The sequence below is a fragment of the Oncorhynchus tshawytscha genome, linkage group LG20 (assembly GCF_018296145.1).
Source record: "Oncorhynchus tshawytscha isolate Ot180627B linkage group LG20, Otsh_v2.0, whole genome shotgun sequence".
In the NCBI taxonomy this organism is placed as follows: domain Eukaryota; kingdom Metazoa; phylum Chordata; class Actinopteri; order Salmoniformes; family Salmonidae; genus Oncorhynchus; species Oncorhynchus tshawytscha.
In genome coordinates, this window is record NC_056448.1 from 10,774,314 (window position 1) to 10,787,233 (window position 12,920).

The 12,920-nt window shown below is 42.1% G+C and overlaps 1 protein-coding gene across 1 annotated transcript; it reads right to left on the reverse strand.

Moving 5' to 3' along the window:
• Positions 1 to 1,324: 1,324 nt before the first annotated feature.
• Positions 1,325 to 10,683, reverse strand: hpse (heparanase). The gene is made up of 12 exons (XM_024380835.2): positions 10,184 to 10,683; positions 9,253 to 9,392; positions 8,794 to 8,922; positions 8,469 to 8,642; positions 8,153 to 8,324; positions 7,364 to 7,411; positions 4,215 to 4,308; positions 4,003 to 4,109; positions 3,309 to 3,423; positions 2,634 to 2,758; positions 2,383 to 2,535; positions 1,325 to 2,012 (listed from the first exon to the last, which is right to left on the reverse strand). Exons 1-12 carry the CDS (start codon positions 10,402 to 10,404, stop codon positions 1,853 to 1,855), a joined length of 1,638 nt encoding a protein of 545 aa, XP_024236603.1. The 5' UTR covers positions 10,405 to 10,683; the 3' UTR covers positions 1,325 to 1,852.
• Between the last annotated feature and the right edge of the window lie 2,237 nt (positions 10,684 to 12,920).

A 12,920-nucleotide genomic window follows, 5' to 3' on the forward strand; every position in this document is an offset into this window, starting at 1 on the left:
TCCATGCTCTGGACACAGCAAACATTCTTGCCACAGCTCACATTGATGTGCCATCCTGGATGAGCTGCACTACCTGAGCCACTTGTGTGGGTTGTAGACTCCGTCTCATGCTACCACTAGAGTGAAAGCACCGCCAGCATTCAAAAGTGACCAAAACATCATCCAGGAAGCATAGGAACTGAGAAGTGGTCTGTGGTCTCCACCTGCAGAACCACTACTTTATTGGGGGTGTCTTGCTAATTGCCTATTTCCACCTGTTGTCTATTCCATTTGTACAACAGCATGTGAAATTTATTGTCAATCAGTGTTACTTCCTAAGTGGACAGTTTGATTTCACAGAAGTGTGATTGACTTGGAGTTACATTGTGTTGTTTAAGTGTTCCCTTTATTTTTTTGAGCAGTTTCCTCCAGCATCTTCACAAGGTCCTTTGCTGTTGTTCTGGGATTGATTTGCACTTTTCGCAACAAAGTACGTACATCTCTAGGAGACAGAAGGCGTCTCCTTCCTGAGCGGTATGACGGCTGCGTGGTCCCATGGTGTTTATACTTGCATACTAATGCTCCCAAGGATGAACCAGACTTGTGGAGGTCTACAATTTGTTGTCTGAGGTCTTGGCTGATTTCTTTTGATTTTCCCATGATGTCAAGCAAAGAGGCACTGAGTTTGAAGGTAGGCCTTGAAATACATCCACAGGTACAACTCCAATTGACTCAAATTATGTCAATTAGCCTATCAGAAGCTTCTATAGCCATGACCTCATTTTCTGGAATTTTCCAAGCTGTTTAAAGGCAACGTCAACTTAGTGTATGTAAACTTTTGACCCACTGGAATTGTGACACAGTGAATTATAAGTGAAATAATCTGTTTGTAAACAATTGTTGGAATGCACAAAGTAGATGTCCTAACCGACTTGTCAAAACTATAGTTTGTTAACAAGAAATTTGTGGAGTGGTTGAAAAACAAGTTTTAATGACTCAAACCTAAGTGAATGTAAACTTCCGAGTTCAACTGTATCTAAGAGATGAAAACCCGGATACTGTACAGACATTTTGTCTGCAAACCTTTCAGGTTAAACAGATGTTCCAATCGTCTACCTTCGACCCAGCAGGAAACCTGGACTACAAATCCCTCTGTTACATCATCACACGCGGAGAGGAACAGGAGGAGTAAAGGATCTATGTTAGTGCTGATGGTGCTACTGGTTGATCTGTTTGAAATGTGAATAACACGCTGCATTGCTGCCTCTCTCGGATATAGCCGAAGTTAAATATGTATATACTGAGAATATAAAACCAAAAAATATAAACCATGTAAAGCATTACATGCTTTGAATTCATTACTGTATTTATTTTCTCATCCAAATTATGTTGTACAAATATATCACACACAAAAAGTTTATAAAAGACTTGTAATCCCAGTGTACCAAAATAGAAAATTGCACAATTCAACTACTTAACATTACTGAGTAGAAAATCAAGTAACCAGAGCGTAAACAAGTTGAGTTAAGTCTAATGTTTTTGGCATCAAATATGAAACATAATTTACGTACAACAAGTATTGCATTTAAGTGACACAGACTGAAACCGTATGAGCCCTCGGAAATTTTAAAACCCTACTCACAATGTACTAAGACTATTTATACATGTTGAAAAATATACAAAAATGTAATACATGTAGATGAATAGTTATTTCCAAAGACGATCGAATCCTTTCACCACATTTACTTGGTTTACATTCTTTGGCAAAGTCATACAGCTGTGTTTAGTGCAATAGTCAAGTACAGCATTTCCTTCTCTTAGTTTAGACAGTGAGTTTACCTCCATCTTCTCAAGTCCTCCTCTCCAATTGGGGTCATCGGCAGGCCAGCGCCTGGGCCTCGCTGAGGACATAGAAGGCAAAGGAATAACCAGGGAGTCTGAGATGTTCTCCTGCAGGAAGAGGAGTTCCCTGGAGCGATGGAAGTGTTCTTTCATCCACCATCTTCAACACTTCTCCGTTGAGTTTCACAGACCTGGAGATCACAGCACACTGTTAGTCTCCTTTCTATTTTTAGTAGTACGGCATCCTTTACAGTGACAATATTACAAGGCAAGACAAAAGCAAACACTTCCTTGAACTGTAATAATGAAAAGCGACAAACTTAAGGTTAGTGGCCCCATTGGGGCGGCAGGTGGTTAGAGCGTTGGACTAATAACCGGAAGGTTGCAAGTTCAAACCCCCGAGCTGACAAGGTACAAATCTGTCGTTCTGCCCCTGAACAGGCAGTTAACCCACTGTTCCTAGGCCGTCATTGAAAATAAGAATTTGTTCTTAACCGACTTGCCTGGTTAAATAAAGGTCAAATAAAAAATTGATGAGAATAAAGGTTACTGGTAGCCTACTTGGAGTAGAGTCCCTCCTCGCCAGGCTGTTCAGACTGTAGAACGAAGGCCTCGCCGGTACTGTTAGAGATTGTAACAGGCACAGAGATCCTCGCAGGGCCCTTACTCAGGTTCAGAGCAAACAATGTGACTGCTCCACTTTTGTAGCTTGTGCTGTAGAAGAGAGTACATCGAGGAACAGTCAGGATGGTTGTCTCACATACAAACACAAGTTGTGGCTTCATCTGAAATACAGCTGGATTGTGGAATACCTTTTCTTGTTAGTGCAGTGCAGGTAGACCCGTACTCTTTTCGTCTTTCCCAAAATGGAAAAGGCTTCTATACTCAGCACCTCTGGTCCAACAAGCCTCTTGTACAGAACTGACAGCCAGTAATCCTGCCAAAGTGATACAGCCATAAACTAGATAAATGACTATTACAGTCAGGTCCAAAATTGTCACCTTTGATAAAGATGAGCAAAAAGACTATCAACATTTTGCAATGGCCATCTCTGTCTCCGGACTTGAACCCCATTGAAAACCTATGGTTTGAATTGAAGAGAAAAGTCCATCAGTGCAGACTAAGGATATGTAGGATCTGGAAAGATTCTGTATGGAAGAATGGTCAAAAGTCCTTCCCAATGGGTTCTCCAATCTCATAAAACATTTTAGAAAACGGCTCAGTGCCGTTATCCTTGCAAGGGTAAGGTTCCGGGTGATTGAAAACAGGGGTGTCAATTAAAAAAAAAAAAGTATATTTATTTATTTGATAAGGCCTTTTTTGCTCATCTTTATCAAGGGTGCCAATAATTATGGACCTGACCGTATATAGAAATGGGACAATTCATAGTATAGACAAACTATTGTCACAATCAACAAATACTTGGATAAATGATGTTTTTTCAGGAATTCAGAATACAGAGGAGAATAAACAGGAATTTCTCTTACAGGAAGTGGATCCAGGTTCTCATCTACTAGGTGGTAAGTCCCAGATCCAATCAAAACCTGTCTGATGAGAACATCCAATCCGAGCTTCGCACCCAGGCCCAGTTTATCCAGCCACCTGTAATCATTAAACATTTATTTTACACCACATACAGTACTTTATTACATTATAACGTTTTTATTGCAAAGAATGAGATTCTGACACATATTATCTGATTTAGATACAAGCAACCTTATTCAATGAGAATGCAATATGTAATCCTTCGTAAGAACCTACTGCCCTCACACATGATTAAGTCAATGTTGGATACATCATGTGGCATTCCTTTCATTTTTTTGTATGTGAGACTACTATTGTAAGTCTTCCTGGAACAGGGCATGGTTGAAAGGCTAATCATGAGGCTCACAGGTGACCTGTAAATTCAATGAAAACCACATGTTCTGGAATAGCAGAGATTCCCTTCCATGAGAGTAGACTAACACAATTGACTCAACTACCGCCAATGTAATGAGGCTGCAAGGCTGTAGGTCTGTAGTCTCTCTTCCCACAGTGGAGAACCATGAGTCTGGCAAGCGAGACCAGCCTGACTGTTACAACCTCCAGAGTAATCCAGATGAAAATGATCAGATGCTATCAGGGTGTGATACTGACTGGGTCTATCTATATCCTGATCAACACCAACATACACACACTCACATGAATCCAGCGACAAATGTGTCAGACAGGCCCTTAGCCCCGCCTCCATAGGCAGAACTAGTCTCTCCAAGCCAAACCTTCTTCCCAGGGGAGGTCAGCTCAATGGTCTGAGGACACACGAAACAGAAGAACCATTTAAAGTCCTTACTGAACTGCAATACATTCATAGTACATTTATAAACATGTACATTTGTTAACTTTTTCTTCATTACCTCCATGACTTCATGTGTTTTTAAGGCCAACGTGTTTAGCACCTCAGGGTCTAGGAAATCTTCTAGAGACGTCTCTCTTCCATTGACATAATAACTAACAGAAGGGCAGAGTAATCAAGGATGAGTATAACTTCCTATCCAACACAAAGAATAAAATCACATTTTCAGATCATATGGTGTGTAGACGATATCTCTCATCCGACACACACACACCACCGGGGGGGGGGTTGAATCAACGTTGTTTCCACATCATTTATTTGTATTTTTTTATTGTTATTTAGTCTGACCCTTTTTCACCCCAATTTCAATCTTGTCTCATCGCTGCAACTCCCCAACAGGCTCGGGAGGAGAAGGTCGAGTCATGCGTGACCCGTTAAACCGCGCTTCTTAACACCTGCCCGCTTAACCTGGAAGCCAGGCGCACCAATGTGTCAGAGGAAACACCGTTCAACTGAAGACCGAAGTCAGCCTGCAGGCGCCCGGCCCGCTACAAGGAGTCGCTAGAGCGCGATGAGCCAAGTAATAAATCACAGCCCCAAGCAGACACATCAATGGCCCTGAACAAACTTTATTTGACTCTATGTAAACTGGAAACCACACATCCTGAGGCTGCATTCCTTGCAGCTGGGGATTTTAACAAGGCTAATCTGAAAACAAGACTCCCTAAATTCTATCAGCATATTGATTGTGCTACCAGGGCTGGTAAAACCCTAGATCATTGTTATTCTAACTTCCGCGACACATATAAGGCCCTCCCCCGTCTTCCTTCCAGAAAAGCTGACCACGACTCCATTTTGTTGCTCCCTGCCTATAGACAGAGACTAAAACAGGAAGCTCCCGCGCTCAGGTCTGTTCATCGCTGGTCCGACCAATCTGATTCCACGCTTCAAGATTGCTTCGATCACGTGGACTGGGATATGTTCCGCATTGCGTCAAACAACAACATTCACGAATACGCTGATTCGGTGAATGAGTTTATTAGCAAGTGCATTGGTGATGTCGTACCCACAGCAACTATTAAAACATTCCCAAACCAGAAACCGTGGATTGATGGCAGCATTCGCGTGAAACTGAATGCGCGAACCACTGTTTTTAATAAGGTCAAGGTGACCGGAAACATGACTGAATACAAACAGTGTAGCTATTCCCTCCGCAAGGCAATCAAACAAGCTAAGTGTCAGTATAGAGACAAAGTAGAGTCGCAATTCAACGGCTCAGACACAAGAGGTATGTGGCAGGGTCTACAATCAATCACAGATTACAAAAAGAAAACCAGCCCCGTCACGGACCAGGATGTCTTGCTCCCAGACAGACTAAACAACTTCTTTGCTCTCTTTGAGGACAATACAGTGCCACTGACACGGCCAAAACCTATGGACTCTCCTTCACTGCAGCCGACATGAGTAAAACATTTAAACGTATTAACCCTCGCAAGGCTGCAGGCCCAGACGGCATCCCCAGCCGCGTCCTCAAAGCATGCGCAGACCAGCTGGCTGGTGTGTTTACGGACATATTCAATCAATCCCTATCCCAGTCTGTTGTTCCCACATGCTTCAAGAGGGCCACCATTGTTCCTGTTCCCAAGAAAGCTAAGGTAACTGAGCTAAACGCCCAGTAGCACTCACTTCCGTCATCATGAAGTGCTTTGAGAGACTAGTCAAGGACCATATCACCTCCACCCTACCTGACACCCTAGACCCACTCCAATTTGCTTACCGCCCCAATAGGTCCACAGAAGACGCAATCGCAACCACACTGCCCTAACCTATCTGGACAAGAGAAATACCTATGTGAAAATGCTGTTCATCGACTACAGCTCAGCATTTAACACCATACTACCCTCCAAACTCATCATCAAGCTCGAGACCCTGGGTCTCGACCCCGCCCTGTGCAACTGGGTACTGGACTTCCTGGCGGGCCACCCCCAGGTGGTGAGGGTAGGTAACAACATCTACACCCCGCTGATCCTTAACACTGGGGCCCCATGAGAGTGAGTTCTGAGCCTTCTCCTGTACTCCCTGTTCACCCACGACTGCGTGGCCATGCACGTCTCCAACTCAATCATCAAGTTTGCAGATGACACTACAGTGGTAGGCTTGATTACCAACAACGACGAGATGGCGGCCCTCGGAGTGTGGTGTCAGGAAAATAACCTCACACTCAACGTCAACAAAACAAAACGAGATGATCGTAGACTTCAGGAAACAGCAGTGGGAGCACCCCCCTATCCATATTGACGGGACAGTAGTGGAGAGGGTAGTAAGTTTTAAGTTCCTTGGCATACACATCACGGACAAGCTGAATTGGTCCACCCACACAGACAGCCTGGTGAAGAAGGCGCAACAGCGCCTCTTCAACCTCAGGAGGCTGAAGAAATTCAGCTTGTCACCAAAAGCACTCACAAACTTCTACAGATGCACAATCAAGAGCATCCTGTTGGGCTGTATCACTGCCTGGTACGGCAACTGCTTTCGTCCACAACCATAAGGCTGTGATGCACAACGCATCACCGGGAGCAAACTACCTGCCCTCCGGGACACCTACACCACCCGGTGTCAAAGGAAGGCCATAAAGATCATCAAGGACAACAACCACCCGAGCCACTGCCTTTTCACCCCGCTATCATCCAGAAGGCGAGGTCAGTACAGGTGCATCAAAGCAGGGACCGAGAGACTGAAAAACAGCTTCTATCTCTCAAGGCCATCAGACTGTTAAACAGCCACCACTAACATTGAGTGGCTGCTGCCAACATACTGACTCAACTCCAGCCACTTTAATAATGGAAAAATGGATGTAAAAAAATCACTAGCCACTTTAAACAATGCCACTCAATATAATGTTTACATACCCTACATTACTCATCTCATATGTATATACTGTACTCGATACCATCTACTGCATCTTGCCTATGCTGTTCTGTACCATCACTCATTCATATATCTTTATGTACATATTATTCATCCCTTTACACTTGTGTGTATAAAGTAGTTGTTGTGAAATTGTTAGGTTAGATTACTCGTTGGTTATTACTGCATTGTCGGAACTAGAAGCACAAGCATTTCGCTACACTCGCATTAACATCTGCTAACCATGTGTATGTGACAAATGAAATTTGATTTGTATGCTACACAGGGGACAGTTCAACTTACTGGTGCCAGGTACATGCATCAATTGCTTCTGCCCCACTCTCCAAGAACCTATGAAAATTAAATGGGATACGATTGTTCAACATATCTCACATGATTGGTGGTTATGTAAGAAGAATCTATTGATCTGACGTTAACCTGCCCTCAGACCACAGGAGACCCAGTTGAGGGATGAGAGTTTGTCCCATAGACTGTACAAATAAAGCAGTTTCCCAATAGGGGAAAGAGCCAGGATATGTTTGGAATACTTTGTGCCTTTTCGATAAGAGATGATTGAGTTGGAGTAATGATTAACAGTTAAAGGGATACTTCGGGATTTTGGTAATGAGGCCCTTTATCTCCTTCTCCAGATTCAGATGAACCCGTGGATACCTCATTGTCAAAATCCCGAAATATCCCTTTAGGGTTTGAACCACAGCCTTACTTGGGTATAGACATACAGTAGGTGGATATAAAGGAGAGAAGCAGTAACAAACTACAGCTGTGAAATGACAGAAAACACCCATGAACTATACAAACAAGAGGTTAGTCTCCCACTACAGTGGAAGTGATATTTAACCTTGATGAACAAAGGTATGCAGGTCACATGTCGTAATTCAATTGTAGAATCCTATTTTAATTCAATTCCTTTAGTAGTTTTCTAGTTAGCAACAACCTTTTGGTGTCAAGATGCTTCTTACATTGATTGAGGAGACTTCCAATACTATTACTTTAGTTAGTACAACAGCCTGTCCATTAGGACTATATTGGGACTACTTTATATATAGGCTACATAAAGGGACAAACTCTCACCCCTCCAGTAAGTCTCTCCGGTGGTCCCGGGGTTGGCTAATGTCTGGTCCATAGAGTCCAGTGTTATGGTAAAGTTTGGATTCCTGCAGAATCTTGCGGAGTTGAACAAAATCTTGGCCGAGCTGATATCCATCCACCCTGATCCCTGCCTTCTTCTCATAGCTGTTGGGCTCTAAAGGGAGACAGGATTTTTGTTCTACCAACCTTACAATACCTACATCATTTAGTTGAGAATTCCCTGTTTCAGTCATTAACATAATGAAAGATGGCTTAGTTAGTAGAACACTGTAAATACTGGGGGCCTCAAAATTATTACCATTGCCCAGCTCCCAGGACATGCTGTACTGTTTAGATTCACAGTACTGTAGGAGGGTCCTGGCATTGCTGCTGTCCCAGGAGTTCCTAGAGGTCCTGAGCAGCTCGTTGAGCCCAAAGATGAGGTCTAATCCAGAGCAGTTGGTAAAAGAGTAGAGCAGATCCACTGCACACTCTGTCAGGGGAAAAAATACATTTTAAATGTTGTATTCCTCTTTCTGTGAATTTGCTCAAGTGAAATGGGGTAGTTGCAAGATAAGAGCTAAACAAAAGAGCCAGTGTGTTGTGAGCTAGACTGATGCTACCTTCATGACCACGGTTCATACCTGTGAACTTTACACTCCTATACTTCCTCTGCAAGTCCTCCTTGTCGAGAAGTATTTCCTGTAGAGTCCATTCCTGCTTCAGCCTCTTTTCCAGTAGTGGAGGCAGCTCCAGCCTTTCACATATGTCATCTGACAGCAGATTAGCAAACAGGAACCAGACACCAAGTGGCTGTGAGTCACTCAGAAGCTGATGACCTAAGATCTACCTCAAACTAATGGCATTGCTTGAGATCTGCCTGGTTTACTGCGTGCATTCAAGCTGACTCTGTGTGAATCAACGTACTGTTCTATCTCTCAATGCCAAACAGGAATCATGCTGAGGAGTCAAGTGACCACAGTCAAACCACACACATCAAAATAGCTGCTATTGAAATGTATAGATATGACATTATGCCTGACAATGTCTGTGGTGTAATGTGACTCACAGTTGAGATGAGTAACAATGTATGCCATATTTACCTGCATCAAACACAGAGTTTTTGTGATTCTCGTTTGAATGTAAAAATGTTGGGTTGAAGGTCATGAAATCTTGTCTTGTCCCTCCAAATCTCAGAAATGCTGGAGTCAAAGCTTTTGCCAATGTCCTCAGCTTTGGAGACCTTGTGGAATGAAATAAGGTTTAGTTCAGTATTTATGGAGTTTCATAAGATTATGTAGCGCTGGTCTCTTAACTGTTTTTCTGTTTGGCTAAAGACAAAAACAACTTAGAGTAAGTAACTGAAAACAACATAAAAAATAAGACCCTGGCTGATTCTAATATAGTCGTCAACATTTTTTTACTAATGGTAATAATTTGATAAAACACACACAATTACAATTGTGCCAAAAACAGTGGTGGAAAAAGTAGCGAATTGTCATACTTGTGTAAAAGTAAAGATACCATAATAGAAAAAGTGAAAGTGAAAGTCACCCAGCAAAATACTACTAAAGGTATTTGGTTTTAAATATACTTATGTATCAAAGGTAAATGCAACTGATAAAATATACTCAAGTTTCAAAAGTAAAAGTACAATCATCATTTCACGTTTATATTAAGCAAAACAGACGTCACGATGTTTTCTTTATTTACGGATAGCCAGGGGCAGACATAACTTACAAACGTTTGTGTGTGACCAGGGTTGTTCTCTTTATGAGTGCGTGAATCTGACCATTTTCCTGTCCTGCTAAGCATTCGGGATGTATAACAAGACCTTTTGGGTGTCGGGGAAAATGTATGGAGTAAAAAGTACATTATTTTCTTTAGGAATGTAGAGCAGTAAAAGTTGTCAAAAATATACATAGTAAAGTACAGATACCCCTCAAAACTACTTAAGTAGTACTTTCAAGTATTTTACTTAAGTACTTTACACCACCGGCCAAAAATAGAAACGTTAATGCTTGCCTTACTCACGTTAAAAGGTACATGAACTTCTCTTCAGCGACTAGACTCGCGTCTATGGCAACAGACAAAAAACGTTCATTCACTTTCGTGAGTACTCGAGAGAGGTCCACATTCAGATTTACGGACTCAAAATTCCACTCATCCCTCGCAGACTCGACACTTGCTACGACATAATATCCATACGATAGAATAGATATCATCACAAATGCTAAGATTGATATTCCTGACATAATGAATTGGCTAGACGCACAGTCGGCTCAACTCTAATTTATATTGCAATGTGAAGGACAATTACAACCCAAATCTACTGGTGCTCGCATTCCTTCACTATCCCAATAAATGCGTCGATCGGTGTAAATCCATCATTGTTATTAGTAAATTGGTATGCAGTTATGGTCGGATTCAATTGTTGAGCGGAATCTGAGTTTTGCCTGGTCCAGAAAAGTCCTTGGTGTGGTCCTCATCCAAACGAGAGAAAACAAAGCCTTTTTTTCTGTCGGCAGTGCATGCAAAACAACAAAGTACGAATGCAGAAGCTTGCGTGTGATAGGCTGCCACAATATAGCATCGTTAACTAGGCTTGGCCATGATCGTGTGGGGGCGGTCTCAACACAGAAGGCCGGGATGATTTTGAAATAAGAAATATATGTTATGTAATTTGAGATTTTTATTTTTGCATCGCTTGGGATTCTTATTGCGAAAAATACATTTCCATACTCACCTGCTTGTGAGAGATGTGTGATAAGTGAAGTGATGGAGAAGTAACCTACATGTTCAGTGGCGATTTTAGCAGCAGTCCCAACACTTTTCCACCGGTACACCTGTCTATCAGCGGAGCCTTGTCTGGCAGTGAAACATTCATTCAGCCTCATTTACTGCCTTTAAAAAAACATGGCTGATATGGCTGGCTTGCTTAAACAACTGTGGTTTCTAATGACAATTGAGATGTATAAACAATGGCATAAGGGGACGACGAGCAGATAAGAAATCAGCCCTTGCCTTGACAGGAAGCCAGTGTAGGGAGGCTAGCACTGGAGTAATATGATCAGATTTTTGGGTTCTAGTCAGGATTCTAGCAGCCGTATTTAGCACTAACTGAAGTTTATTTAGTGCTTTATTCTGGTAGCCGGAAAGTAAAGCATTGCAGTCGTCTAACCTAGATGTAACAAAAGCAAGGATACATTTTTCTGCATCATTTTTGGCCAGACAGTTTCTGATTTTTGCAATGTTACGTAGATGGAAAAAATCTGTCCTTGAAACAGTCTTGATATGTTTGTCAAAAGAGAGATTTAGGGTCCAGAGTAACGCCGAGGTCCTTCACAGTTTTATTTGATACGACTGTACAACCATCAAGATTAATTGTCAGATTCAACAGAAGATCTCTTTGTTTCTATGGACCTAGAACAAGCATCTCTGTTTTGTCCGAGTTTAAAAGTAGAACGTTTGCAGCCATCCACTTCCTTATGTCTGAAACACAGGCTTCTAGCGAGGGTAATTTTGGGGCTTCACCATGTTTCATTGAAATGTACAGTGTGTCATCCGCATATCAGTGAAAGTTAACATTATGTTTTCAAATGACATCCCCAAGAGGTAAAATATATAGTGAGAACAATGGTGGTCCTAAAATGGAACCTTGAGGAACCCCGAAATTTACAGTTGATTTGTCAGAGGACAAATCATTCACAGAAACAAACTGATATCTTTCCGACAGATAAGATCTAAACCAGGCCAGCACTTGTCCGTGTAGACCAATTTGGGTTTCCAATCTCTCCAAAAGAATGTGGTGATCGATGGTATCAAAAGCAGCACTAAGGTCTAGGAGCACGAGGACAGATGCAGAGCCTCGGTCTGATGCCATTAAAAGCTAATTTACCACCTTCACATGTGCAATCTCAGTGCTATGATGGGGTCTAAAACCAGACTGAAGCATTTCGTATACATTGTTTGTCTTCAGGAACGCAGTGAGTTGCTTTAATTTTTTCAAAAGCTTTTTCAAAAATTTTGGAGAGGCATGGAAGATTCGATATAGGCCGATAGTTTTTTAATATTTTCTGGGTCAAGGTTGGGCTTTTTCAAGAGAGGCTTTATTACTGCCACTTTTAGTGAGTTTGGTACACATCCGGTGGATAGAGAGCCGTTTATTATGTTCAACATAGGAGGGCCAAGTACAGGAAGCAGCTCTTTCAGTAGTTTAGTTGGAATAGGGTCCAGTATGCAGCTTGAAGGTTTAGAGGCCATGATTATTTTCATCATTGTGCCAAGAGATATAGTACTAAAACACTTGAGTGTCTCTCTTGATCCTAGGTCCTGGCAGAGTTGTGCAGACTCAGGACAACTGAGCTTTGGAGGAATACGCAGATTTAAAGAGGAGTCTGTAATTTGCTTTCTAATGATCATGATCTTTTCCTCAAAGAAGTTCATGAATTTATTACTGCTGAAGTGAAAGCCATCCTCACTTGGGGAATGCTGCTTTTTAGTTAGCTTTGCGACAGTATCAAAAATACATTTCGGATTGTTCTTATTTTCCTCAGTTAAGTTGGAAAAATAGGATGATCGGGCTCTTCGATACTGCACGGGACTGTCTTTCCAAGCTAGTTGGAAGATTTCCAGTTTGGTGTGGCGCCATTTCCGTTACAATTGTCTGGAAGCCCGCTTCAGAACTCGGGTATTTTCTGTATACCAGGGAGCTAGTTTCTTATGACAAATGTTTTTAGTTTTTAGGGGTGCAACTGCATCTAGGGTATTG